Source organism: Magallana gigas, chromosome 9 (assembly GCF_963853765.1).
Source record: "Magallana gigas chromosome 9, xbMagGiga1.1, whole genome shotgun sequence".
Lineage (NCBI taxonomy): Eukaryota > Metazoa > Mollusca > Bivalvia > Ostreida > Ostreidae > Magallana > Magallana gigas.
In genome coordinates, this window is record NC_088861.1 from 47,921,512 (window position 1) to 47,947,748 (window position 26,237).

Sequence of the window (26,237 nt, forward strand, 5' to 3'; positions counted from 1 at the left end):
TGCAAACACTCTGCCTTGTTGGGAATTACATGTCAAATTTTCACAGAAGTCACTTTCATCAAATCTTATCATAGCATATTCTACATCACGTGTAGATCATTGTACACTTGTAGGTAATTGAATTTTGCAATGTTCCACTTAAAATACATTGACTTTTATCTTTATTTCATGTGCCCAGTAGATGTTTATTATTATTTCTCTCCGGTTTGGAACAAACTGGATAAGAACTGCTGTGTAAAGCTGAAATCTGACATATTCTTTGTTTTAAGAACTTTTTTATTATTATTTTTTTTTTCATATGCATACAAACATTTTAATAATATAATTCAAAGCCATTTTTGATTCATGCTCACATTCACCCAGATTTGGCAGTCGTTGCTTATTTAATAATGGCAAACAATTAATATTAATAATAAAAAAAGAAAAAAAATTACTGAATTGTATCAAATATATGTTTCCATACACTGCAGTTGTTGGTAAACTTTTGCATTTGAAATTTCTAACATGAAATTTATTTTTCAACTTTGTATTTGTTATAGACAAAATAACAGCCCTGATAGACTAAGCGGTGTATCTTTTTTAAGACAGCAAAATAAATATTGTTCTGTTTACAAAATTATAAAGTTTACAACTATATTGTCTTTTGACAATGGGAGTTTTAATAAAATATTAATAAAATTGAAACCAATTCGTATCGACTTATTATTGGTTAATATGCATGCATAGGATGTTCCAAATTGTTGATATTTTTCACAGCTTATTAAAACATATTAGACTGTATCACCTTCACGTTCACAAAAGGAACAGCAATCAGAAGATACAACATTGATTTTTTTTTCAAATGGTAACTTACAGGAAGAATTCTATGAAGTAATCTGTATTGTAAACATTGAATAGAAGAGTCATTGGTTGTCTTTAAACATACATTAAAAGCATCATAATTCGATTTAATTGCTAAAGAATTAAATCGCTTTATTAGAGAGACCATTATTTGGGTTTTTTGGGGTGATTAGCATACCCCAATAGCTACTTCGTCAATTAGTCAACCCCACTGCACTTCCTTTTCCTTTTCATCGACGGAGTGAAGCAGACGAGAAATCGCTATCCAGTTTGAAATCTGTTTATTTTAATTCTTTATTGTTAAATTTAAGTCATTCTATCGTAAAATTTTAAAAAGAGAAATATTTGACCAATATCTTATAGCTTTACTTTCTCCATTGTTTATTTATTGCGTTTGATGATGCACATTTTAAACAGTGTTAATCGGCCACATGTCTGAAATTTATAGTGGGCATGAATAATACATTTTCAGTAATTAATTTTCAAGCTACGTTGTTTTTTCTCATAGTTAGAAGTTAGTTTCAGATAAATAAGAGAATGCCAAGGGGGAAACCTGCTCGAAAGAGACCTGCTGCGTCTGCCAGCGCCAAGCGGCAACCAGCCCAAAGTACTAAGAGGAGACATACCGGTAGATCGACCGCAAATCCTGTTCCAGCAGTAGAGGACAACATTAATGCCGTGTCAAACAGTGCGCCAGCTACCAATGATGCTACTGATGCTGTCTGCACTCCAAGTTTGGATTCTGCCTCTGTCAATGGTCCTGGATCCTCTATCCAAGGCAGTACAGCAGGTAATGAAGTTGCCAGTATTTATGACAGTTTGGGGGCAAATGTTTCAGAATCAGTAAAACAAAAAATAGTTAAGGGAGATTTTATTGATTTAGGTCAGCTACTATCCAATCCGATCCCGATGGATGGTAAGCAAACCCTTACAATATCAAATGGTCAAGTGGTCATTGAACCTAAGCGGGCCTCAGTGAAGATTACAAATGTACAGCTGTGGACAGATGCATTCTTGATTTTTTCATCTATATATTCTGTTGTTCACCCTGAAAATTTTTTAGGATTGTTGAAATACATCCACACTATAAGGCTAGGGGCTACAAGGTGTGCAGGAATAGGGTGGAAATTTTATGACGAGCAATTTAGGATGAGAATGGCTAAAAATCCTAGTGCATCATGGGGAGTCGTAGACCAAGAGCTCTGGCTTATGTATATGATTCCTTCAGCTAACCCAGTGCAAAAGCCTTTAACAGGAGGACGTTTTCTAAAATGTTATGATTTTAACAATTATGGGGTGTGTGTAAAACAACAGTGTCAATATTTACATAAATGTTTGAATTGTAGTGGGCCTCATCCATCAGTTATGTGTGTGGGGTCTTCTAATTATCAACCTGTTGCTAGGGATTTTTCAGGTCACAGATCCCCATCACCGTACAGAAGCCAGATTCCTTCTCCAAGACCAACTCAACCGCACAGAGCCAGATTCCCTTATGTACCCAGAGCTGCAGGGCCTAGGTTTTTCCCCAATTAATGTGCAAGTCCTTGCAGCTTACTTACAAAATTCTGATTATGATAAGAGGAGTGCTGAATTTTTAATTAGGGGATTTGTTGAAGGATTTAAAATTAATTACACTGGTCCAAGGGTTGCTACTAAGTGTTCCAACTTAAAGTCTGCTAGAGAAAATGAGCTTCAGATTGTTGAGAAAGTTTTTAAAGAAATTCATGCTGGAAGAGTTGCAGGACCATTTAGATCAAGACCTTTTCCTAATTTACGTCTTTCACCCATAGGTTTAGTTCCAAAGAAAGATGGTTCATTCAGGTTGATTCATCACTTATCTTTTCCTGCCAATTCTAGTGTAAATTCATTTATTGACAAGTCATTTTGTTCAGTCAATTACTCCTCGCTGGATGATGCTGTTAACTTGCTAAGTTTATTGGGTACAGGAGCACTGATGGGTAAAATTGACCTCAAATCTGCATTTAGGTTGCTTCCTATTCACCCATCAGATTTTGAACTTTTAGGTTTTAGATTAAATGATATGTTTTTCTTTGACAAGTGCCTGCCTATGGGATGTTCAGTGTCTTGTAGTCTTTTTGAAGAGTTTTCAACTTGTTTAGAATGGTTACTAAGGAAGCATTCTGGCCAAGAATCTGTGGTGCATTATTTGGATGATTTTTTGTTTGCAGGTAAGGCAGGCGATAATGCATGCAATGAACTCATGTTAACATTTGTGGAGCTTTGTAGGCAGTTAGGTGTCCCTTTAGCTGATGATAAGACAGTGTGGCCTACAACTTCCCTAATATTTTTAGGTTTTGAATTAGATTCAGTAGAAATGAAAATAAAAATTCCAGTAGATAAGCTGTATAGTTTAAAGGATTTAATAATTTGTTTTCTGGCAAGGAAGAAGGCTACTTTGAAGGAATTTCAGGCTCTTGCAGGATTACTTAATTTTTGTCTAAGGGCCATTCCGCCAGCTAGAGCATTTACTAGACGTATTTATGATGTCATGCAAGGTGTTGTTAAACCACATCACTTTATTAGGGTTTCAGTAGCGGTTAAGGATGATTTAAGAGTATGGCTTACATTTTTAGATTTATTCAATGGCTGCTATTATTTTCCCCAGATTGACTGGGTAGATGATGAGCATTTACAGCTTTTTACAGACAGTGCAGGGAATTTAGATTTGGGTTGTGGTGCTTTCTTTAGAAACCATTGGTTGTTTTTTAAGTGGCCAACTGAATGGGCTGGTACAGAAGCAATGAGGGACATAGCATTCCTTGAGCTTGTACCAATTGTCTTGGCAATCCATGCTTGGGGGAATCAATTAACTAGCAAAAAAATTGTTTTTCGGGTGGACAATGAGGCCTTAGTTGCAATTTTGAACAAAAAATCATCAAAGTCAAAGCGTGTCATGGGTTTGATTCGCCCTTTAGTACTGCAATCCATGTTAAGTGCTATTCAATTTAAGGCTTGTCATATTTTAGGTCTTCATAATGAAGTTGCTGATGCATTGTCTCGTTGTCAGTTTCAGCGTTTTCGGACTCTTGTACCCCAGGCAGACTTGGAACCAACACCAATACCAGATTCTTTTCTAACCATCATTTCCAGGCTGAGTTTAACAGATTAATTCAAGGTTCTATTGCACCAAATACTAGGCTGGCTTATAAGACAGGTTTAGTTGAATTTGACCATTTTAGGGTCTCCAGTGGGTTACCTTTAGTATGGCCTCCTTCTGATCAACATATCATACAATTCATTGTTAGCTGTTCTGTAAGAGGGTTGTCATCTGCATCTGTAAGAACCTATCTGTCGGGCATTAGTTTTAAATGTAAACTTCAATGCACACGAGACCCCACCCAAAATTTTGTTGTCAAAAAACTGTTGGCAGGCATGTCAAGATTAATAAGTACCACTGATGCTCGACTTCCCATTACACCTGCTTTGTTGGAGAGGTTAATAAATGTACTTCCAGTTGTTTGCAGCTCCTTGTATGAAGTTAAATTATTTTCGGCAGTTTTTTCGTGTTCATATTTTGGTCTATTCAGGGTGAGTGAGTTAGTGTTGGATAGCAAGAAAGGCAGTAGTTCCCATGCAATGGATGTCTCCAGCATCCAATTTTTTCAGGACAATTCAGCTGTAAAAATTTATGTGGCCCATTCAAAAACAGATCAACTTGGTAGGGGAGTTGTATTGATTTTGCCTGCAGTAGAGGGTAAGGTCTGTCCAGTAAAGTTGTTGAAGCAGTACTCAATGCTGCGTCCTAAAATGGAAGGCTCTTTCTTCTGTCATTTTGATAGATCACCACTAACTCGTTACCAATTTAATGCCATTTTAAAAAAATCTCTGTCATGTATTGATGTAGATATTAAAAAATACAAATCGCATTCCTTTAGGATAGGTGGCGCCACAACAGCCTCTATCAATGGCATTTCTGATGGTCAAATTAAAGAACTTGGGCGTTGGGAGTCAAGAGCTTATAAGCGCTATATAAGAATACCAACCTCAAAGTTACTTCATTAATGAGGACTTGAACTGTTGCCCCCTTTTTCTAGCGGCTTACCTTGTCTGTTCATATTGTAGTGCACAGAAATGTTGAGTTGTTTACTGAGTATTTTGAATGTGTTTTTATGTTTGTATATATATATCTATATATATACATATATTCTTTCAGAAGTTGTTAAAGTATGGATTGTTGGATCCTCAATTATTTGGCAAGCATTTAGTCAAGCTAGGTTGAATGGGGGGTCCAATCTTGATTTTTCTCCAATGGAAGCCAACATATGGTGGCAGGGAAAAGGCGGCATGAGATGGCGACATCTCCTCCCCAAAATCAGGCAAATGTTACGGTATGAAGACCCTCCACATTTTCTGGTACTTCATTGTGGTGGTAATGATATTGGTCAGATTAAATCTAGCGAATTGCGCGAAAAAATGGAGCAATCTTAAGATGCACTTTCTCCACTGTTGCCAAGAACAAAAATTATTTGGTCGCAAATACTTCCAAGACTGAAATGGCGTAATGCTAGAGACAACAATGCTCTCAATAAGACACGGGTGCGAGTAAATAGCTTTGTAGCTACAAAACTTTTAGCACACCAAGGGGGCTACATTCGCTATCAAAAGATTACTCCATCCGACAAAAGCTTATTCAAGGGAGATGGGGTGCATTTGACTGAAAAAGGCAATGAAATTTTCCTTAAAACCTTGACGAAAGCTTTCAAGAGGTTTATTTCGTCAGGTGTAGGAGTTTACTAGTACCCTTTGTCTTAATTATGTAATGGCCATGGCATACACTTAATTCTAGCTAAATAATAGTCATAAATTTAACATTCTAAATTCTAAGATTATATACTCTTAAACATCATAAGTTAGCATCTTAATAATTGTGTTCAGCTACCGCCCTTATGGCGGTGGACACTCCGTGTCCATATGGCGCAATCTTTAGCTGAACTTAAATAGGGCTATATTTAGTGAGCATCTGTTCCCAGGGTTCGCTACAACTCTAATTTTCAATTTGCTTATTTGTGTCAAATTTGATATGTTTGATTTGCTATTATGTTCTTTAACAGTTTCATGTATATTCCCATATTTCTGATTCATTTGCATATTTGACATTTTCATGTGCATTTCCATTTACATGTATTAGCCATTTGGGTTGCCATTATCGCCCTATTTACATGGGTCGGTAACCTTGGTTACAAATGTAGCCAGTAAATAATTGTAAATTGCTGAAAATTTTCTATTACATGTATTTGCCATTTGGGTTGCCATAATCGCCCTATTTTCATGGGTCGGTAACCTTGGTTGCAAATGTAACCAGTAAATAATTGAAATTTATACTGTAATCCAAAATTGTAGTGTAGCCATGGCCATTATTCGCCAATAAATATTACAATTATAGTTTTTGGGTTTTCTCTTAATAATTCGATTTAATTGCTAAAGAATTAAATCGCTTTATTAGAGAGACCATTATTTGGGTTTTTTGGGGTGATTAGCATACCCCAATAGCTACTTCGTCAATTAGTCAACCCCACTGCACTTCCTTTTCCTTTTCATCGACGGAGTGAAGCAGACGAGAAATCGCTATCCAGTTTGAAATCTGTTTATTTTAATTCTTTATTGTTAAATTTACCCACCCGCCCACACCATTTTTTACTACAGTAACTGATATAAATGTATCAAGAGACTATACATAGACATGTATATTCCCACTAGATATGATTGTGAATGTTAATCTGTCAAGGTATTTCTGGGACGGTATTTCTGCTGTTTATTAATTATGCTTTCAGTTCTTGCCACTTCCAATAACCAATATCAAACGATTTTGTCATGGCGCACTACAATGAGGTTGATCCAGCCAGCTTGTTTCCAAAAAGATCACGCACCAGCAGCCTGAATGTTGTGACTTCCATGATTCCTTTTCTATGGTTTGTGCCGACCTCGAGCAGGGATTTATATCGTTTTATGACTGTTAAATATTGATGTTTCTCTAATTATTGCAATCTTTAGCTGAACTTAAATAGGGCTATATTTAGTGAGCATCTGTTCCCAGGGCTCGCTACAACTCTAATTTTCAATTTGCTTATTTGTGTCAAATTTGATATGTTTGATTTGCTATTATGTTCTTTAACAGTTTCATGTATATTCCCATATTTCTGATTCATTTGCATATTTGACATTTTCATGTGCATTTCCATTTACATGTATTAGCCATTTGGGTTGCCATTATCGCCCTATTTACATGGGTCGGTAACCTTGGTTACAAATGTAGCCAGTAAATAATTGTAAATTGCTGAAAATTTTCTATTACATGTATTTGCCATTTGGGTTGCCATAATCGCCCTATTTTCATGGGTCGGTAACCTTGGTTGCAAATGTAACCAGTAAATAATTGAAATTTATACTGTAATCCAAAATTGTAGTGTAGCCATGGCCATTATTCGCCAATAAATATTACAATTATAGTTTTGGGGTTTTCTCTTAATAAACACAAATTTCTACCCCGTATTGTATCAATTCTTATTTTTTAAAAAGAGTTTTAAGTTTTGAGGATTGAGAATTATTTATTTTATTTGTTCACTTTGTATACCTTGCAAAAACTGATTTTTTTCAATAAACATATTTTTCTAATACATGGTTCAACAATCCAGGAGTCATTCTGTTTTTCTTTAAAAATTTATCATATCTTCCTTTCCATTACCTTTTTGGGTAAAACCTGCTCATTATCATTATGTTACTTGCTTTTCTTTGGAATGAAATATTCTAGGGATCTTTTCGATGCGTTTAACAAGAGTCTTCATAAGGCTAAAGTATCATCTAAATCAATGTGCACCTGCAGTGAAGCCTGCTTTAGTTTGATTAAACTGTGGATCTTCGACTAGCCGCATCACAATTCTTTTCAGAAAATGGGAGATGTGGAGAGTGGGATGATCCACTAGAATAAATTCCTCATATTCAACGTTCATAGAATAAGTAAAGAAAGATCTCTAACCGTCATCGTTTTCTTATTAAAGTTAACATAATGTCACGACATTCTGAAACATAGTGAATTGCTGATGATGTTTTCCCTAAGTTGCCCATTCCATTCAAATAAAGCCAGGAACTTTTTGTTGCTCAATTATTCATTATCTTCAAAAAAATTTTTACGTTTATGAAACTTGGACTTAATAAAGTATCTTTTCTGCTTGAATCAGGACACAGTGACATTGCACATGTCTTTATCATGCACGAGAATATTTGTTTCAAATTCCTTAATCTGAAGTGTAAAAAGAATAGAGATCTAGATATACTATTAACTGATGCTTATTTTTTGATATTATTAATTTTTTACACATCATCTTTGCCTCTAAGGGCGGGTTAGTTTATTTCTTCAATACCATTATATTTCCTAATATTCACGGGTTATTTTGAAATGATACCTTTATAGTGCAATCATGTTCCGATATTATTATACAAGTATTTCTAAAAGTTAATCTTCTTCTGTATGATGTCCCCTCAAAAATGACAGTTTTCTACAAAAAAACCTTTTGATCATGGGCCAAAGTACTTAACTAAAGGTACTCTTACTCAAAACTACAAATTGTTTGCTGCTTCTAAATTGGCAAAAGAGGCCACTTGTTTAAAGTTATTGATTGATATGAGGACAACCTATAATTTGTTGGAATCAATCCGGCTGGAGAGAAAACCTAATATCAGGTTTTTTTTCATGAAGTAATGGGTATCCCTTGAAGTATTCCGTACAAGCAGAATGATAAAAAAAAATGGCCAATGAGGTCAGTTTGCTTGCAGTGTACCTTATTGTCTTAAGATTTTATTTTTATCAAACCCTATTCTGAGGGTTGTCTAGAGAGTAAAAAAGAGCATGGCTAACATGACAGGGAAGGAAGAGTGGCTTAACGGCATTACAATTTAGCATTGTAATACAACAAGAATTATATCAATTATTAGGTTCATAGTCCCAGACAAGTAAGAAATTAAATTATAAAGTTTTCACAATCAAAAATAAAAAGCCAATTTTTTGATTTCACACTATCGCAGTATAACACTTACAACGCTATACCTAACTATATGATGTATCGCTTGCAATGATTGACGATTTACCAATCGATTAACAGGGAATGTTGTGAAGATAAATTTTATTAGCCAGCCAATCTAGGCCTCATTTTTTGGACGACTCTTTATTTTTGATTCCTATTATCCGAGCAAGTAAAAAAAACCTAAACTACAGCCCATAAAAAACAGTGTTATGTAGCGCATAAGTATTTAGGCATAAGAACAAAAAGCAAAAAAAAAAAACAACAACCAAAAAACAAACAAACAAACAAAAGATTCAATGATAAAAATAGAGTAAAAACAACTAAGGAATCGTAACTTGAAAAACAATGTTTCACACTTACATGTATTCTCTTTGGATTTCGGCATCATCATAATCACTTAAACAAATGAGTTAACCCAAGGTGGCATGAGATGAAACTTTGGGATAATCTAATCGCGGCTATATAAATTGGGTTATTTTAGATAAAAATATATAGAGCATATCAAATAAAGAAATTATATACCTTTTTTATGAACCTTAAACAATATTATTCAAACCATATAGAAACCCCTATGTTTATATCAAAGCCTATTTGGTCAGACTACTATTACATTTCATTTTTATAAAGTAGGTTTGGACCAAGTGATGTGTTTTATAGAGAAATAAGTATCAGGTCCTAGTTAGACGAACTTATTTTTCGATACTTTAAGCAAAAAGTAAGTTCATATATACATTATCTACATTTCAAAAGACTTGTCTGACAGACGAGAATCAAAAATGAAAATAATTTTCATTTTGTATTAATTAATTCTAACTATAGAAAGTAATTTAATATCACCCCTTAATACAATTTGTTTTCAAGAATAAAACTATGAAGAACACTAAAGTTCCTCATACCACTGGTACTCCCTATCTCGACACCAAAAAAAGGTTTTCAACATTTCCTCCAGGGGTTTCCGGTACAGCTTCAACGCGATACAAACTTCCTTATCTATATCAGGGTCAACAGGAAAAACGTAATTATTTACAAAGAAAGTTTCTACTTATGTTTTTGGTTTCCTTTAAAATGCCTTATTTAGTTTCATTGAATAAAGTGTACTAAATAAATGTAAGCAATATCCTTTGTTATTTAAAACAAATCGCTTTTGTACTTTTTTGTGGGCAGATAACATGTTTGCCCTTTTGTAACTAAGACACCAAACAAACAAAAATAAATATTTTCATTATTTTGTATTAGTAGACAGTGAAATAAAGAAGATTAATTTTCAATGTAAATTAAAAAAAAAAATTTAATCGGGTGCTAGAGTTGCTTTAGATATTACAAACATTGTGTATTACTTAAACATATTTTTTTTATTAATAAAAAATAAATTTGCCATTATTTTTAATTTAGAAAAAAAATACACCAATTTAAGATTTTTTTTTTTTTTGCTGATAATTTATGAAGTAATTATCAGCAAATATTAGTAGAAAATCGGACTTTAAATTGGAATAAATTAAAACTTTGAAATTCAGAGACCTGGGGTTCCGCTTAAAAAAAATGTAAATGGATGGTATCAACATAAAACATAAACCATTTTTTGATAATTAATTGTACAAGATCTGCATGGAAAAAAATTTGCTGTCCATTTTTTTAAAAAATGTTCTTTTTTATTGAACAGATGAAAATAAGAAATATAGGAAAGACTACCTACCAGGAGTTTAATATCATGCATTCATTTTGGATTCACTGGGTGGGGGTTGGGGTGGGAGGCAGCTGAAGTAAATAATAAGTCTCTTTATGCGCATCTATTTTGCTATGCTACATGTATGATATGTCATTTTAATGATATGCTATGGGATTTTCATGCAAAGCTATGATATCTGTATGCTATGATATGTTATGCTATGATATTTTAAAAAAAAACCTTCCGTATACAGAAGAGTTCTAATATTTCAGAGTAATACATTAATATAACTCAATGTTTATCACTTATCTGCAATTCAAACATTTGTTCCGAGTGTACAAACAATAAATATAGAGCTTAAGCAACTGTCAATAATGTAAGATAGATTGCATAATGCAAAATTTCTAACACGTTTCCTAGTATGGAGTCTTCTGAATGATATAAAACTTTGATGAATGCCTAGAGGCAAAAAAAATAGGGAAATAATTACAAATATTTGCGCCTTAATCAAAATTATCTCATATAAGGAAAAAAAAAACACTAATAACATTAAAAGTCAAATTAAAATTATGCTGCGTGGTTTACTATGTTGCCATGCTATGGCATGCCATGGTGAACAAGAATCAAATGATGTGCTGCGAGATACATTGTTATGCTATTGTAAAATATTCCAATGCTATGATACGACTTACTGATTTATATGCTATACTATGTTGTATGTTGTTAAAAATATGTTTGAATTGATTAAAATGGAACGAATGTTTTTGGCAATAAAAACAAAATATATGAAATATGAATTATAAACAAAAAATTAGTCATTGTTTGCAAACCCCATTCTTTTTCTAAAATGCTATTTGCATTGACGTTGTTAAACAATAAAGTGTTTGGATCGCATCACAGTTTCAAAAATTGTGTCTTGAACTGTGACAAAAAGTTACCTAAAATGAGACAATATCCCCCAAACGCACTAACTAATTAAAACCGTTTGAAAAAAATTCCAGGTCAGGGACAATGAAGATGAATCAAGAGGAGGGACTTCCTTCTATGATATACGCCAATTAATGAATATTGTAAAAAAATATTCTGTAGAAATTCACGTGCAAAGGGCATGGACCCGGAATGATTTAATCAATTCTTTTCTTCAAATTCTGTTCATCTAACTTGACAAACTGTGTATTGGTAAGTTAATGTCTACTTCAACTGATATTTATGATATTGCTAAATGTTTTAATCGAATTGAGTCATAAAGTATGTCAGCAGTATTCAAATAAAAGAGTAGAATATGTTTTGACCAAGACCACTTAAACTGCAAAACAAAAATCAACAAAACAAACACAACACAAAATAAACATTTGAACCCCCCCCCCCCAAAAAAAAAAACCGAAAAGAACACTCAATAAAAAACCCAAAACAAAATAATAAACAAAAACAAAAACCCCCGAAAACCAAAAAAAAAAAAACCTAAAAAAAAGAAACCACACACACACCGGATATAATATGAATATATAGTCTCGTCTTTCACTTCCCAGTTCTCATAATATGAATATGCTAGGCAAAATGAATGTCTGTATTTGTATATTTGTGGCAAGTTTGTTTAGAGAATCTACTTTTGCTCGTGAGTACTTATTTATATTCCATAATTTGTATTACTTAAGTTATCAATATTACTGCTGATAAATTTTAGCAATTTGTAATTTTTTTTGATATTGTTATCCAATCATTACATTTTCATTCAGATATATAAAATGAATATCTTTTATTTTTCTGAGAGAACTCTATATCATGATATTGTTTTACCTAAATAATTATTGCCTACAATCGTTCCATTTTATTTGTCATTTCAATGAAATTATATCAGTTCAATAAACATTTCACGCTCAGTAACTCAAAATAAATGTCAGAATATGTCGAGTTGACTTCACAACTACCAAATTGAGAAACATTTTCCTGGCTTTTAAAAAAAAAATAATAATTTCACCAATTTATTGAAACCCTCTCTATAAATTGTCATTTTTCATAGCTGTGATTTTTTTCCCATTTAAAAATGCAAATCATTTAATAGATATATATCCTTCAAAGTGTGTAGATCAACCAATAAATAAAAAAGAAACTCATTTGAACGCAAAGGTTGCATGATCTTCATAGCGTTTTTGATTCGATATTGTGAATTAAATGATTTAGCAGGTGCGTTAACCACTACGGGCATGCATACTCATAAACTGGCTCACTATTACTTTAAATACAAAATGGGGGGGGGGTCAATTGTTTTTTGTGTTGTGTTTGTTTTGTTGAAATCATTTTTCAATTAGACCTGCATGTGTTAAAGCTGCTTGGTCCGATTTTTTTACTATTACAGTATCAAATAATTTTCCATAAAAGCCAATTATCTTAAAAGTTGAGGATTTTCTCCTATTTACAACAGCAGAATCTGTCTCCTTTGAAAATTAAAAATTTTCAAAGTAAATAAGAATAATTTCTATTTGGGCAAACGAAAACACAAACCAAAATGCATCATGCATATGTTTAGAAAAAGAAACCGTTTGGCATCGTCACCCAAATGATTGGGTTTATCAAACTCGCATGTTATGCATCGATTGTAAACAAAGCAAACTTAAAAAAAAATATTAGAGAACAAAATGTACACTGGTTTATTTTTAATTTGCCTGAACCTCATGACCTTTACTTATAGCGATGTCAAAGTCGTAATACAACTATACCGGTATCTACGTCTAATTTCAACATGAGACGAAATAACGCGATACCCTTTTATGTCAGTTGTATTGCTTGCAAATTATGTACATATTTTTTCCATTGAAATTTGGCAAAATTGACCAGAAAAACTACTCCAATATCTATTATTATACACATACTTAGCATAACCATCGTTTAAAAGCGGACCAAACAGCTTTAATACACAAAGGGAAAAAAAGTTGTTTGGATATTTTTCTACGAGATAGTTTACATGTGTATCTAATTTTAGGAAATCAGTAATAATTACGCCCAGGTTTTTTTTTTTCGTTTACGCGTTTCATTTCTTTTCCTTCTAGGATCAGACAACGGATCTCCTAGCTCTTCGAAAATCAGATTAGACAATTTTTCGTTTAAAAAAAAATTTATATAAAGGTGATTGTTCTTGGATCATTTTTTAATCTTGTCAGCTATCTTTTGTAACTCTGACTGTTCTCCTCATGTTTCAATTAAAAGTGGTGTCTTCAACATATTTGACATTCAGAACGATAGTTTGAACGTTAGCCACTATATTCCTGAGCCGCTCATTGTTCTTTGATTTAGATATAACATAATTAAGTTTCTCTCGTTGATTGGATTTTAAAAAGTTTTTAACTAAGAACTAATAACTAAGTTGACACTGTTATTTTCCATTTCCCCCAATAACGTATTGTGATCATTATGGTTTCTTTATATAACATTGTTTATAGGGGTGTGTAATGCCGCACAGAAGCCTCTTTAATATTTGATATTATAAATATTAAGGTTATATATCTATTCGTACTATTTCTTTATCCTTGTTTTATAATAATTCGTTATCCGTAATAGCATGCAATATGTAATTTAAGTTATTCAATTGAAATCAATAATTCTACGAGCGATATCTTTAATGTAAAAATATATAACCCAACTGTTTGATCTTACTATAAAATATCTCATACGTGTGGTGTGTATTACCCGTGTGATAAACCTTTGCTATATCAAACGGGTAATGCTTTATCAAATACTTTCGGTCCGAACTATTTTTGACACAACCACTCGCTTCAACGCTTCAGTGACCTATTTTCTAAGATTTGCTAGTACTTTCAACATAACTATATCTACTACAAAAATTAATATAAAATTGATTTTGTCAAAGATTTAAATTACAAATATGAAGAAAAACACATAACTGCATAGCACATGCGTCGGAACCGAGGGGGAGGGGGGGGGGGGGCTATTGTGAGGGGGGGGGGGGGGTTAGCTCCCCCAACACCTTTTTGCAAAGTTATTCATAACCGTAACCACAAAACCCTTTTTTCTTGTTTGTCAAGATTTTTGATAAATTTAGCCACTTCCAACTTTCAATTTGCTTTGTGAAGTTTATAAAACTGCAAATTACGTTAACTATCAACGAGTTCATCCTGACGACGCGATAAAAACAGAGCGTTCTGGTTGTGTTTATACATGCAAGAACTTACCGAAATAATGTTTCATAAGTCTTTTATTCCACCGCCAGTAAGCATCCTTAATCACTGTTTTCAATTTTGAATCATTAGCTAGCCTAGTGTTTGTTTTATTAAACATCAACAACTGTTCCTCGATCGAACGAGTCAATTCAAACTAACGAGCATTCGCAACGTTGTGCATGTCAACAAACTTGATTCTTCAAATCTTCTAATCGGAATTTCCATTTAATCAAGTGAATAAGCTCTAAGAAAAATTATTTTGAGCTTAAAAATTATTTTAAGGTTTATTTCAGTGAAACTCTACATTAAAACAGTTAGATTTATCTCAGGAATGACGTACTAAATTGTATTGCGCAAGGTCACAATAGCTGCATAACACAACGTTGCATCATCGTTTATAATCTTTGAAAAAAAAAACAATTTGGGTCACATAAGGGACTGTCTCAAAAGCTTCATAATATAAATCAAATTGTATGAGATAAATAGAACATCTATAATTGTGTGATTTTATATTTGCTTTATCCAACTCGTTGAAATGGTTATATTCGCTCGGCAAGCCTCGCGAATATATACACCATTTCAACTCGTTGGATAAAGCAAATATAAAATCAAACAATATAGATATCTTCTATATATCTTATTTAACCATTTTTTAAATTTTATACACAAATCAAAATTATCTATAATGAAAATTGTCTTTTTAGGTCATCTGAGTTAACTCAGGCGTCCTATTGCAATCCGTTTTCGTCCGTCGTCGTACGTCCTGCGACGTGCGTCGTCCGACCTGCGTTAACAATTTTATATTTTTAACTTCTTCATAAAAATACCAAGCAAATTGTCACAATTTTTGGTGTGAGGCATCTCCAGGTTTTGGTGTGAGGCGTCTCCATAGTAAGAGGAATCTAAATTGTGAAATTCGTGGCTTTATCACCCCCGGGGCACCGCAGGTGGTGCCATTATGAAAAAAAAGTCAAATTTTCATTTTTACTCCCACACATGTGAGGAAAAAACTGGTTGCATAGGTATGATGTCCATGAAACCCTCTACCAAAATTTTGAAATTCATGACCCCTGTGTCAGGGGTTCAGGCTCTAGGGTGGGGCCAATATGGCCATATAGTAAAAATGTATTAAGTCTTAGAAAATCTTGTTCTCTACTCCCATAAATATTTGTTAAAAACTAAATGCATGATTATGATGTCCATCAAGGCCTCTACCAAAATTGTGAAATGCATGAACCCTGTGTCAGGGGTTCAGGCTCAAGGATGTGGTCAATATGGTTGGTCATATAGTTAAATGTAATGAATCTTAGAAAATCTTCTTCTCTACTCCCATATAAATATATATATATATATATATATATATATATATATATATATATATATATATATATATATATATATATATATATATATATATATATATATATATATATATATATATATATATATATATATATATATATATATACTTTATTCTGTTTTACTGAATATATTAAATATATAATACATTATATTGATTGTATTTTCAAAGAACTCGGTTTTGATTCTACACATGAAAATTCTACTTACACCATTAAGAGTCTTTCCAAGCAGGGGATACATCAAAATTTTAAATCGGTTATGGATATCTTTAATATCCCAATTATACAAAATGAATTTGATTTACCTTATTTGTACTAGATTCCAAAGCTTCACAAAAGTCCTTACAAGTAGAGATATATAGCAGGTTCCAGTAAATGTTCTACCAAATCTCTCTCTTTACTCCTTACTAAAACTTTTACAGTAGTGAATGAGAAACTTCAAGAGTACTCTACAACAATATACTTGAGAAGTGGTGTGAATCAGATGTTGATACTAAAAAAATATAAAGATTTATAAGAAACTTTGAGGTCACAAAATCTTGTTAAAATCAATAGCATTAAAACGTACGATTTTTTAACGCTTTATACAACAATTCCCCAGGACAAACTAAAAAAATAGGCTTTTTGATATCATCGACAGTTGTTTCTTCAATAAAAATGGAAATCGTAAAAATGCTAACCTTTTCATTGGGAATCTAAAAAAATATTTTGTTAAAAACCATTCTGATTGAATAAACACGTTGACATTAAACAGATGCTTAAGTTTTTAAAAGACAACATCTATGTAGTTTTTGGAAATAAAGTCTTCCAACAATCTGTTTGAGTTCCCAAGGGTACCAATTGTGCCCCATTGTTAGCAGACCTATTTTTGTTTTCTTATGAAACAGGATTATTCAAAAACTTGAAAGTGAAAAAAATAAATCACTTACTGTGGCCTTTAACTCAACATTCAGGTATATTGACGACGTATTATCAATACAATCTTCCTTCTGGGTCGCATGCTGACTGACGTTTTTCATACTAATTGTTAGACCATAATTAATCACCCAATTGTCTACAGACTTTTACGTCTTTTCCCCGATTACGACAAAAGGCAAACGGCGGGTGTTACCAGTCAGCAGAGGATCCTCACTCCTCCATGGCACCTGATCCTGCCTCTCTCTTTTTAGAGGTCCGTGTTGCTCTGCTTTGAATTTGTATTTAGTTTCATGGATTTTGGAGATGGTTGATAGTTTGTTAATGTCATTTTTTTTTATAAAGTACACAATGAATAAAAACCATGTATCCGCTTACTTCTAATAAACTCATAATTTGTTTTCTTTGACTGGGTACGGCACAGATTTCATAAAGAATGCCTATTGCATTAATCAGTACCAAGACGATTTCAGGAAAAACCTTTCTTATTGTAAATGACGATATCTGCATGGACTAATGTAGGCCCACATTGTTTTTCATTAAACGTTGGATATGATAAATTCATGTAAATTAGGTTGTTATAGATACAAAGGGCTGGTTCAAATACGATGCTAAAGAAAGTTTAGTGGTTTAATTTAACACACGCCTAACTGAAATTGTTTGTATAGGCAAACCTCTACGAACATGTCTAGAAATAAATGCTGTTTTGATATGAATGCCAATCTTTAACTTTTAATATTTATATACTTTTTTCTGTTTTACTGAAAACGTTATTTCAAACATCTAATGTTAACAATTGGAGTCCGATATGAGCAAAATAAAGTCAAAAAGCTAATTACCTGCATTATGTTTCATTCTCCAAACGTATATGAATTGATTTAAAATTGTATTTAGCATATACATCTTTTCACATCAACTTTGAAACATAAAAGAAAAAAAAACACATGATAAATCTCTTCAGTCCATTTAGTCAACTGAATGGTAGCTGAATGGTCCGGAAAGGTGACTCAACGGCATAGTTATGCCATTCAGTCATCTTTCAGTTACCATTTAGTCATATTTTATTTGACTGAATGACAGAGATTCATCCTGTGGAAATATATATAACTCTACAGAAAACTTTAGAAATGTCCTTGCATTTTCAGAAACTTTTATTCGACTTATTGGAGGAGAGACTGAATATGAAGGTCGCTTAGAAGTGTACAAACATGGAAAATGGGGAACAGTGTGTGATGATTCAGTGACTGATAAACTGGCTGTTGTTGTGTGTCGATCATTAGGGTTCCCTTGGTAATGTTGTCGGATAGAAATCTGATATCGAATTAGCTTTATTATCAAGATTTATCATAAAAATCGATTTTTGCCTTTCTTATATTTTCCGATATATCAATCAGATCAACTACTCAGATCAACTACGCAAAATTTAAACATTTTAATGTTACTCTTAATGTGAAGAACTTCTTTTTTCTCCAAGCGGAAATTAACTTCAAAAACATGAACACTAAGAATATTATTAAGAATATCGAACATTTAGGAATACATCAGAAGTGTACGCAGATGCTGTTTATGGCGAAGGATCAGGTCATATATGGCTGGAAAATGTTAACTGTGAGGGATCTGAGATAAGTATAGATCAGTGTCAGCACCGAGGCTGGGGATCTCATGACTGTAATCACAAAGAGGATGTGTCCATTAACTGCAAACCTAATGGTGAGATAAATCATGTTATATTTTTCGTCTTTAAATAAACTGTAAATTTTACCAGCCTAAGTCACCGAAGATTTAAAATATCATAGTCATGGACATTTTACAAATAATGCATGTTGGTATATACATGATGAACTTTAATGGATAAAGGAAAATGACTTTGTCGTTTTTGATACATATTCTTTGCATCCGTGTTAATTCAGTTCTACTGGTGAGAACAAGTACAATTCTTAAATGTTTACGTCACTGAAGCTCTGAAATTACATATTAATGGACATTTCGAATAGTATATGTTAGTATGTTTTCAAATATATTGATATCAATCAATGAAATGCAATTTGTTGTTTTGATATATTGGATTTAAGAAGATGTTTTAGATATCAAAAAGCTGTTGATTTATGTTGCCTGATATATCTATCAGGTAACTCACAATACATAAGAAAATTAAGTACTAATGCTGAATCCGCCATCCGTACCTGTATGCAATGTGTAATTTAGCTGCTCATGACAATTGGAATCAATATCTCAACTAGGCGGTTTTTTTAACAACCAAATTTTTGTCAAAACCGTTTGCCATCGTTGGATGATATCAAATTCAAATGTTTTTATTATAAACAAAACAAAACTATGATGCAAATTTTCTAATTTCTCCTTATTGTCTTATTACTGTTTTCTATAATGAAAATAAAAGAGAGATCTTGTAAACAATTGTTCATATGGTCTACAGGAATACAGAGAACATTGCTGCTAAAATACCATTTTTACAGTGGGCTTTTGTTCTGTGATTTTATCTATCATAGTTATAGATGATATTTGAGTTACCATGCCCTGCAAGTTTCTTAGTCAAAAATATTTTTATATGTTTACTTTAAAACATTAACTTTAGATCATTTCTCATGAATTCATATCATAAGAAAACATCTAAACTGCATATTATTTTTACAAATACATATAGCTCAAAATATGGATACATCACAAATGAATTAATGGTTTATAGCTCATTACTCTTCAACCATACGTTATAGGAAATATTTTCAAAATAAGACGTAAATATAATAATCAGTCTTAGAAGTCGGACCTAAAGCGCCTTTCGTAATATGCGCACAAACAAAAGCGGCAATATAATCGTGCAATCGAAAATATTATACATGGTTCATAAACTGTCGCCAAAATAATCGCATATGAAAAAGTACGGATACGAAACTCGCACGAGTCAGAGCAACCGTTGTGTGATGTAAATGCATTGAATCTTTCAATATAGCTTGCGCCTATATGCGACTGTTTTACAATGAAAGCAAGAGTTGTAAGATGATGCGATAGGATCACACGAATGACCAGATGATCAACGTGCGCCAATGCGAGATTGGACAAGCAGCGCTAGTCTGATCAAAGGTTTCATCGAACGAATGCACGTGAGAGTCAAAGGGGGTATGTATACACCTCGTTTCCGACACTCTTCAGTGATATAGTTGAATGCAAGCGAAGATAACGCTCTAAAAGATGACAAATGCAACAGCCAATATAAAGGTCAACAGAAGCCTGAAACAGATATACTTATACAGTGTAAACTGTTTAAGTAAACAATTCGATCATATTTTATTTTCGCTCATTTCGGTCTTTGTCAGTTGGCGAATTCCAATATTTCATATTGTCTCATTTCACATGACTGGGGCAAATTCAAGACGAGCCATAAAACGTAGAAGGAAAAATCTGATTTGGCAAAAATTACCCTCTATCTAGTAGATATTAGTGGCAATACATGGAAACTGAAACCGATACATCTTGCAATGATAGTTAAACGTTGCGAGAATACATGAGGCACGTTGAGCAACTGTCTCATGGTCGCACAACAGACGCATAAACAGAGCAATTTATCTTATTATCTTTAAAATTCGTGCATCGCTTTTGCGAGTTCACAAAACGTTGTTAAACGTTCGTACTAATGTTCGTGCGTTGCATTGCAATTATTTGGATTGCATTCGGTCGCGTAAGAATAGTGTGCATGTTTACTAATTTGAAGAGACTTGATGCAACCACAACAACGCATGCTCGTTGGTCAATTGTGAAAAGAGCTTTACAAAATATATATTTGTTTTTTTTAATATTTGATTTCAACAGGTCACTTGAACTAGATATATGGTACACAATGAATAGAAACAATTAACAAATAAAAACCAAATGTTCATTTATATATAATAAACTGGTGATCTTCGCTTCTTTGGCAGTCAATAGGACAACTAGTTCTCACCAGAACGGCTGATAGCTTTAATCAGTACTAGAACGGTTTCAGGAAAAGTTTTATTTGGTTGCTGTTTTAAATGCAGAGACGACGAATGTAGCTCCACATTGTCTTCAATTTAACGTTTGATTATGTTTAGGAAAGTTTGATTTAAGTTGACACACGCCTAGCTAAGTTTATTTGCAAAGGGAAACCTCTACAAACATTTGTTAAGAAACATATGCTGTTTTGATATTGATGCCTATCTTTAATTTCTTATTTTATTCTGTTTTACTCAAGACTTTATTTAAAATATTTATCACACGTTTTAGCAATTGTAGTCCAATATGTTTAAAAAAGGGGAAAAAAAGCTAATTAACTTCATTTTATTGCATTCTCGACAATAATAAACTGATTCTAAAGGTCGCACATAAAATATTACACATCTTTTCATGTCACCTTTGAAAAATAAAGGGAAAAGTAAATTACTAAAATTTTCCATCGTTTTTAATTGCATCTCTTTCAAGACCACTTTTGAAAATTAAAAGAAGAATAAGTCAACATGATTTTCCAGTAACTTTTGAAATGTCCTTGTACTTTCAGACACTTTGATTCGAATTGTGGGAGGAGATACTGAATCTGAAGGTCGTTTAGAAGTGTCCAAATTCGGAAAATGGGGAACAGTGTGTGATAATTCAGTGACTGATAACATGGCTGCTGTTGTGTGTCGATCATTGGGACTTCCTTGGTAATGTTGCGGATAAAGATCTAAAATCGAAAACATTTCTTTCATAATCAAATTTTTATCATAAGAAGTTTTTTTCCTTTCTTTTTAATCATTTTACAATAGATCAACTAATCGAAATTAAAAGCAATCTTAGTCTTAATCATTAATATGAATATCTTCTTTTTTCCAAGTGGAAATTGAATTCAATAACATGAATAGTAATTATGTCGTTATGTATATCAAACATTCAGGAATACATCAGAAGTGTATGGAAATGCTGTTTATGGTCCGGGATCAGGTCCTATATGGTTGGACAATGTTAACTGTGAGGGGTCTGAGATAAGTATAGATGATTGTCAGCACCGAGTGTGGGGAACCCATAACTGTAATCACAGTAAGGATGTGTCCATCAACTGCAGTCCTAATGGTGAGATCAATTTTGCACTTAATTCATGTTTTGAAATAAACTACAATTTTTACGTGCTTAAGGCAGTTAAGTTTTGAATTGTCATACTTATGGACATATTGAGTAATATTTGTTGTTGCTATATTCAGTAGTATTTTCTCACTATATAACCCTATATAGACGAATAGTCAATAATTGTAATATTAGCTCGTCCGAAAAATATTGACCAGGCAATATTTTTTTGATATTGACCGGCTAGGAATAATATCTAGAGAACATTCCCTCTATTTCAAATAATCGCCTCTGATTTGTTGATTCGTAAACGATGACGCGAATAACTCTTCGCGACTCCAAAACAAGATGACGTCATAATAGACAGTCAGTCAAGGCAAGTAAACAACGGACGCGCAATGCGGCGGTTTGCTTTCATAACGGATATAAGGATGTGCGAATTACTGTGAAGTAAAATCAGGTAGAACATCTGTATGTTAATTCTTAAGATCGGTGGAATATCACCAGTGGCCGTTTGATGCTGAGGATATTTTGGAAATGAACTTTGCACAAAATTGAATTCGTGAATTCTTTGTTGAGCTGAGAAAATTACGGCGATCTGTTTCCAATTAATTTCTTAAATTTTGGTTTGTTTCTTCATATAACAAAACAAATGTTGACTGTGTTTTCGGGCAACATTGATTATATTAGCCCCCTTGGGACGAAAATATTGCCCTCCGCTTCGCGTCGGGCAATATTTCGTCCCTCGGGGGCTAATATAATCAATGTTGCCCTCAACCCCAGTCAATATTTGTATTGTATGTTTTGAAATATACATAATAAACTAGAAAGGATTTATGAAAAGACCTGTAGTGTTTTATGATATATGATAATTCTTGTTTTTAAAATGCAGTAAAAGTCAACATCATATGGTTTCAATAAAACGCTATTTGTAATTTTGTTTCTGCACTTAAAAAGATATTATAAGATATCAGAGAATTGTTATTATTTATTTATATAGCATACATACTTAAATTATAAACTCTTCAAAATTATCTAAACTAAAAATCGTCCTGCTATTTAATAGTGTTTAATTATTTTCTATGACGTCAGTGAAAAATGACGGCAACGCATTTTGTTTAAAATAAGATTCTAAACCACAGCATTCAACATGAGTAGTCACGCACAGAGAGGTATATCATGCCAATATAGAAAGTAAATTATATGCGTTCATTTTAACATGAAATGCCTATTTTTGTATGTCGTCGGTCCTATAACACACCACGGCGGTGCAGAGAAATCGAAAACCGCGCATTGGCGCGTTATGTTAATTTGTCTGCACCGCTTTGGTGTGTTATAGGAATGACGACATCCAAAAATAAGCATTCAATGCTTTTATTCATATTCATATTGATGTGAATTTGTATGAAGTGTTTGTGTATCATCAGTTTAAAGCCTTATTCACGCTCTTTGTCAGGAATATGAAGCATACATGGAATGACAACGTTAAGATGTTTTTAGCTCGCTTTCGTTACTAAAAGTATAGTGCTAAAAATGTGTGGAAAGAAATATAATGGAGTAAATATGATTTAATGATTTTTTTTCATTAATGCATATCAAAATAAATATGAAAATTGGAACGTTTTGATTTAATCTTACACAAATATATAAACTAGAAACTATGGAGGGTAATCGTGTTCAAAAATCCAGACATGTAAACTTGTAAATCCGAATATGCAATCGTGTTTATGTGTGAGCCTGAGCATGGTAGTGTAATTCTGATCGTGTAACCTATAAAACTCGGGCATAAACACGTGTAAAATTTGACTCAGTTCCTTCGCATGATGCACATTTTGCAACTTTATTGTTTACATTAGTTAATTAAACCTTCAATTTTGCACACTTTCAATCCGTAGTTTCTGCATTTGTAACATCAGGCTCGGCAATAGCACATCTGATATGATACAAATTGACAAATGTAAAGTCTACAAGTTTGTCGAATTTTGACATGACCTTATATGGAAACAGTGACGTCGCTGATAGAAAAAGGCTAGCTACAGGTAAAGGCATGCCGTAATCGCCGGAATAGGGACGGAATAAATTAAAAAAAAATATTAGGTAAGCCTATATTCATATTATCTCTGGATAACAACATTTCATAGAGTATTATTTTTCGGAAAATTAAATTATGAGATTGGTGTACATTTTATCAAGAGAATGTATAAAAGATGCGAGTAAAGAATTCGATCGGCTTCAGATATCCTCTTAGAACTGAAAAAAATACATTTAATGACTTTGTTTGAATACACGTGTATAAAGATATATACGCATTTTTATTCATAGGCGTCTGAACCGGGAGGGGGGGGGGGGGGGCTTCTTTGCCAAGTTAGACCTAACCATTAGGGACATAGCAACAGGAGGGATTCAACCCCCCCCCCCTACTTTTTCCTCGCAACAAACACAATTGTTCCTTAAAAGACCTTAAAGAAAATGAAATATTGATAGTGATATTGAAAATTAGAGTCATAGTAGGTATACTAGCACTCCCCACGGATTAGGAATTTCATGATTTGGGGGGGGGGGATTGGGGAGGTAAGATTGGAGTTATTGGTATACCCTCCCCCACATGGGAATTCTTGTCAATATTTTTCATGATTAGTTTAGCCCCCCCCCCCTTTCAATTTGCTTCCGACGCCACTGTTATTAGAGTACATGCAACAAATTGTTAAAGTATAGGCCTCGGCTGAATTAAGAAAATATCTCCAAATGCATCCTTATCGCTACCACAAAGTTGTGACAAGACCCCCCCCCCCCACGCGAAAAATTACACGGGGTCCGTCAGCTGAGGTGCAAAGTTATCGATAAGAAAAACAAACTATTTAAAGACATTGGTTTTGAGATTGTGATTACCCGGTAATATGAGACATAAGAAGCGACACCCTTTAAAAAAGATGAATAAAAATTCCAAAGATAAGGTTAACTGTCGGCAAAATTAAAATGTGTATAAATTATTTTAAGATATGTTTCTTTGCATTGTCGGCAATATATAGGGAAAAAAGCCTATCATGCAGGTAAAAATTGACATTTTTTAAAAATTATTTTAAGCAATTATTACGGGATTGAGTATGACGTCCTGAATGTCGGTTCAATACAGACTTACTTTGTGAAGTTGGCTGATAAAAGTTAGTATAATACAGTTTTACAGCCACTTGTGAACTAGCTGCAGGTCTGTAGCTCCCTGTCTAAAAATACAGATGGATGATCTTTGAGCTACAGTGCCTCCCATAGTAAAACTTCAATTTACGGCGCACAAAAAATATGCGCTAGTTTTTTTTATTATTATTGAAGATTGTGTTATTATTTATCTTTCACTTACACAACAACAAAAAGTATAAATACATGTAAAGTAACATAAATTTTTCCGCGAAAAATTACCAAATCCTTGCAGGTCGTTTATTCTAACAAAATCAGAAAAATAACAATAGTAAAAATGGGGTACTCTATATGCAATGTTTTTGCCCAAAAATGACTAAGTTCAACAGCTGATATTTTTATAAATTATCAGTAATCAAAATCCTAGCAATTGTATAAATGATCTGCAAAAGAACTTCCTATCTTGAAAACTGTTCGAGGAGTTATCGGTACAATAAAGGTACCTTTTTGACAGCCACTCGCCCGTCTGCAATTTTTACTATTTCAATAATCGGAAACCCGGTTAAAAATTCACTCTCAAAATTCTTAGAATTCAGAAGCAATGGAGTTACATGGGACCTCACGGCGGTCTTCGAACCCCATGCCGCTCAATAATATATTTACCCCCTTAGGTAATTTCTTGATCCGTCTCATTTCTAGAAAAGAGTACGCATTTAATTATATTCCAGTTTAAATTACATGTCAATTTTTTTTTAGAGATATAAAATATTAGGCATTTCCTTTTATAATACCATGAGAATTATATTACGGAAATAAGCGCATTCGTCACATCGGCAACGATTTTTTTTCTACATGAACCTCTTCCTCTTTGGTCCAGTTTCAATCATGCCTCATTTTTTTTCTAAAAATAATACCGGTGTTTTCGATAGAAAAGGTCTCGTTCATTAAAAGCTTATTGCAACAGTTTAGCTGAATATTATGTTTATTTTTCGTTCATTCCGGTCCGGTGGTTACGGCATGCCATTTCCCCGCAGCAAGG

The 26,237-nt window shown here is 33.2% G+C and overlaps 2 protein-coding genes across 3 annotated transcripts in view; both read left to right on the top strand.

The window, feature by feature from the left end:
• The first annotated feature begins 1,239 nt into the window (after positions 1–1,239).
• On the top strand, positions 1,240–4,897 carry LOC105339040 (integrase/recombinase xerD homolog). 2 transcript variants are annotated; one of them, XM_066071122.1, is made up of 2 exons: positions 1,240–1,630; positions 3,869–4,897. In XM_066071122.1, the coding sequence occupies exons 1-2, from the start codon at positions 1,378–1,380 to the stop codon at positions 4,861–4,863; spliced, it is 1,248 nt and encodes a 415-aa protein (XP_065927194.1). In that variant the 5' UTR covers positions 1,240–1,377; the 3' UTR covers positions 4,864–4,897. The 2 variants fall into 2 exon arrangements, 1 of the variants encoding a protein (XP_065927194.1); XR_010709233.1 differs by lacking the exon at positions 3,869–4,897 and adding an exon at positions 2,255–3,844 and having other exon boundaries at positions 1,415–1,630.
• Positions 4,898–12,080: 7,183 nt separating this feature from the next.
• Positions 12,081–26,237, top strand: part of LOC136271933 (deleted in malignant brain tumors 1 protein-like) — a 29,651-nt gene continuing 15,494 nt past the window's right edge. The window contains exons 1-5 of the mRNA XM_066072527.1: positions 12,081–12,160; positions 18,142–18,286; positions 18,531–18,706; positions 21,525–21,669; positions 21,900–22,075. Of these exons, the coding sequence (XP_065928599.1) occupies positions 12,085–12,160; positions 18,142–18,286; positions 18,531–18,706; positions 21,525–21,669; positions 21,900–22,075 (718 nt within the window). The 5' untranslated portion in view covers positions 12,081–12,084. The remainder of the gene's footprint in view (positions 12,161–18,141; positions 18,287–18,530; positions 18,707–21,524; positions 21,670–21,899; positions 22,076–26,237) is intronic.

Coding starts and splice junctions, on each gene's coding strand:
- LOC105339040 (XM_066071122.1), top strand. CDS start 1,378: ATGCCAAGGGGGAAACCTGCTCGAAAGAGACCTGCTGCGTCTGCCAGC. Junction 1,631..3,868: donor TATCCAAGGCAGTACAGCAG/GTAATGAAGTTG, acceptor TCTCGTTGTCAG/TTTCAGCGTTTTCGGACTCT.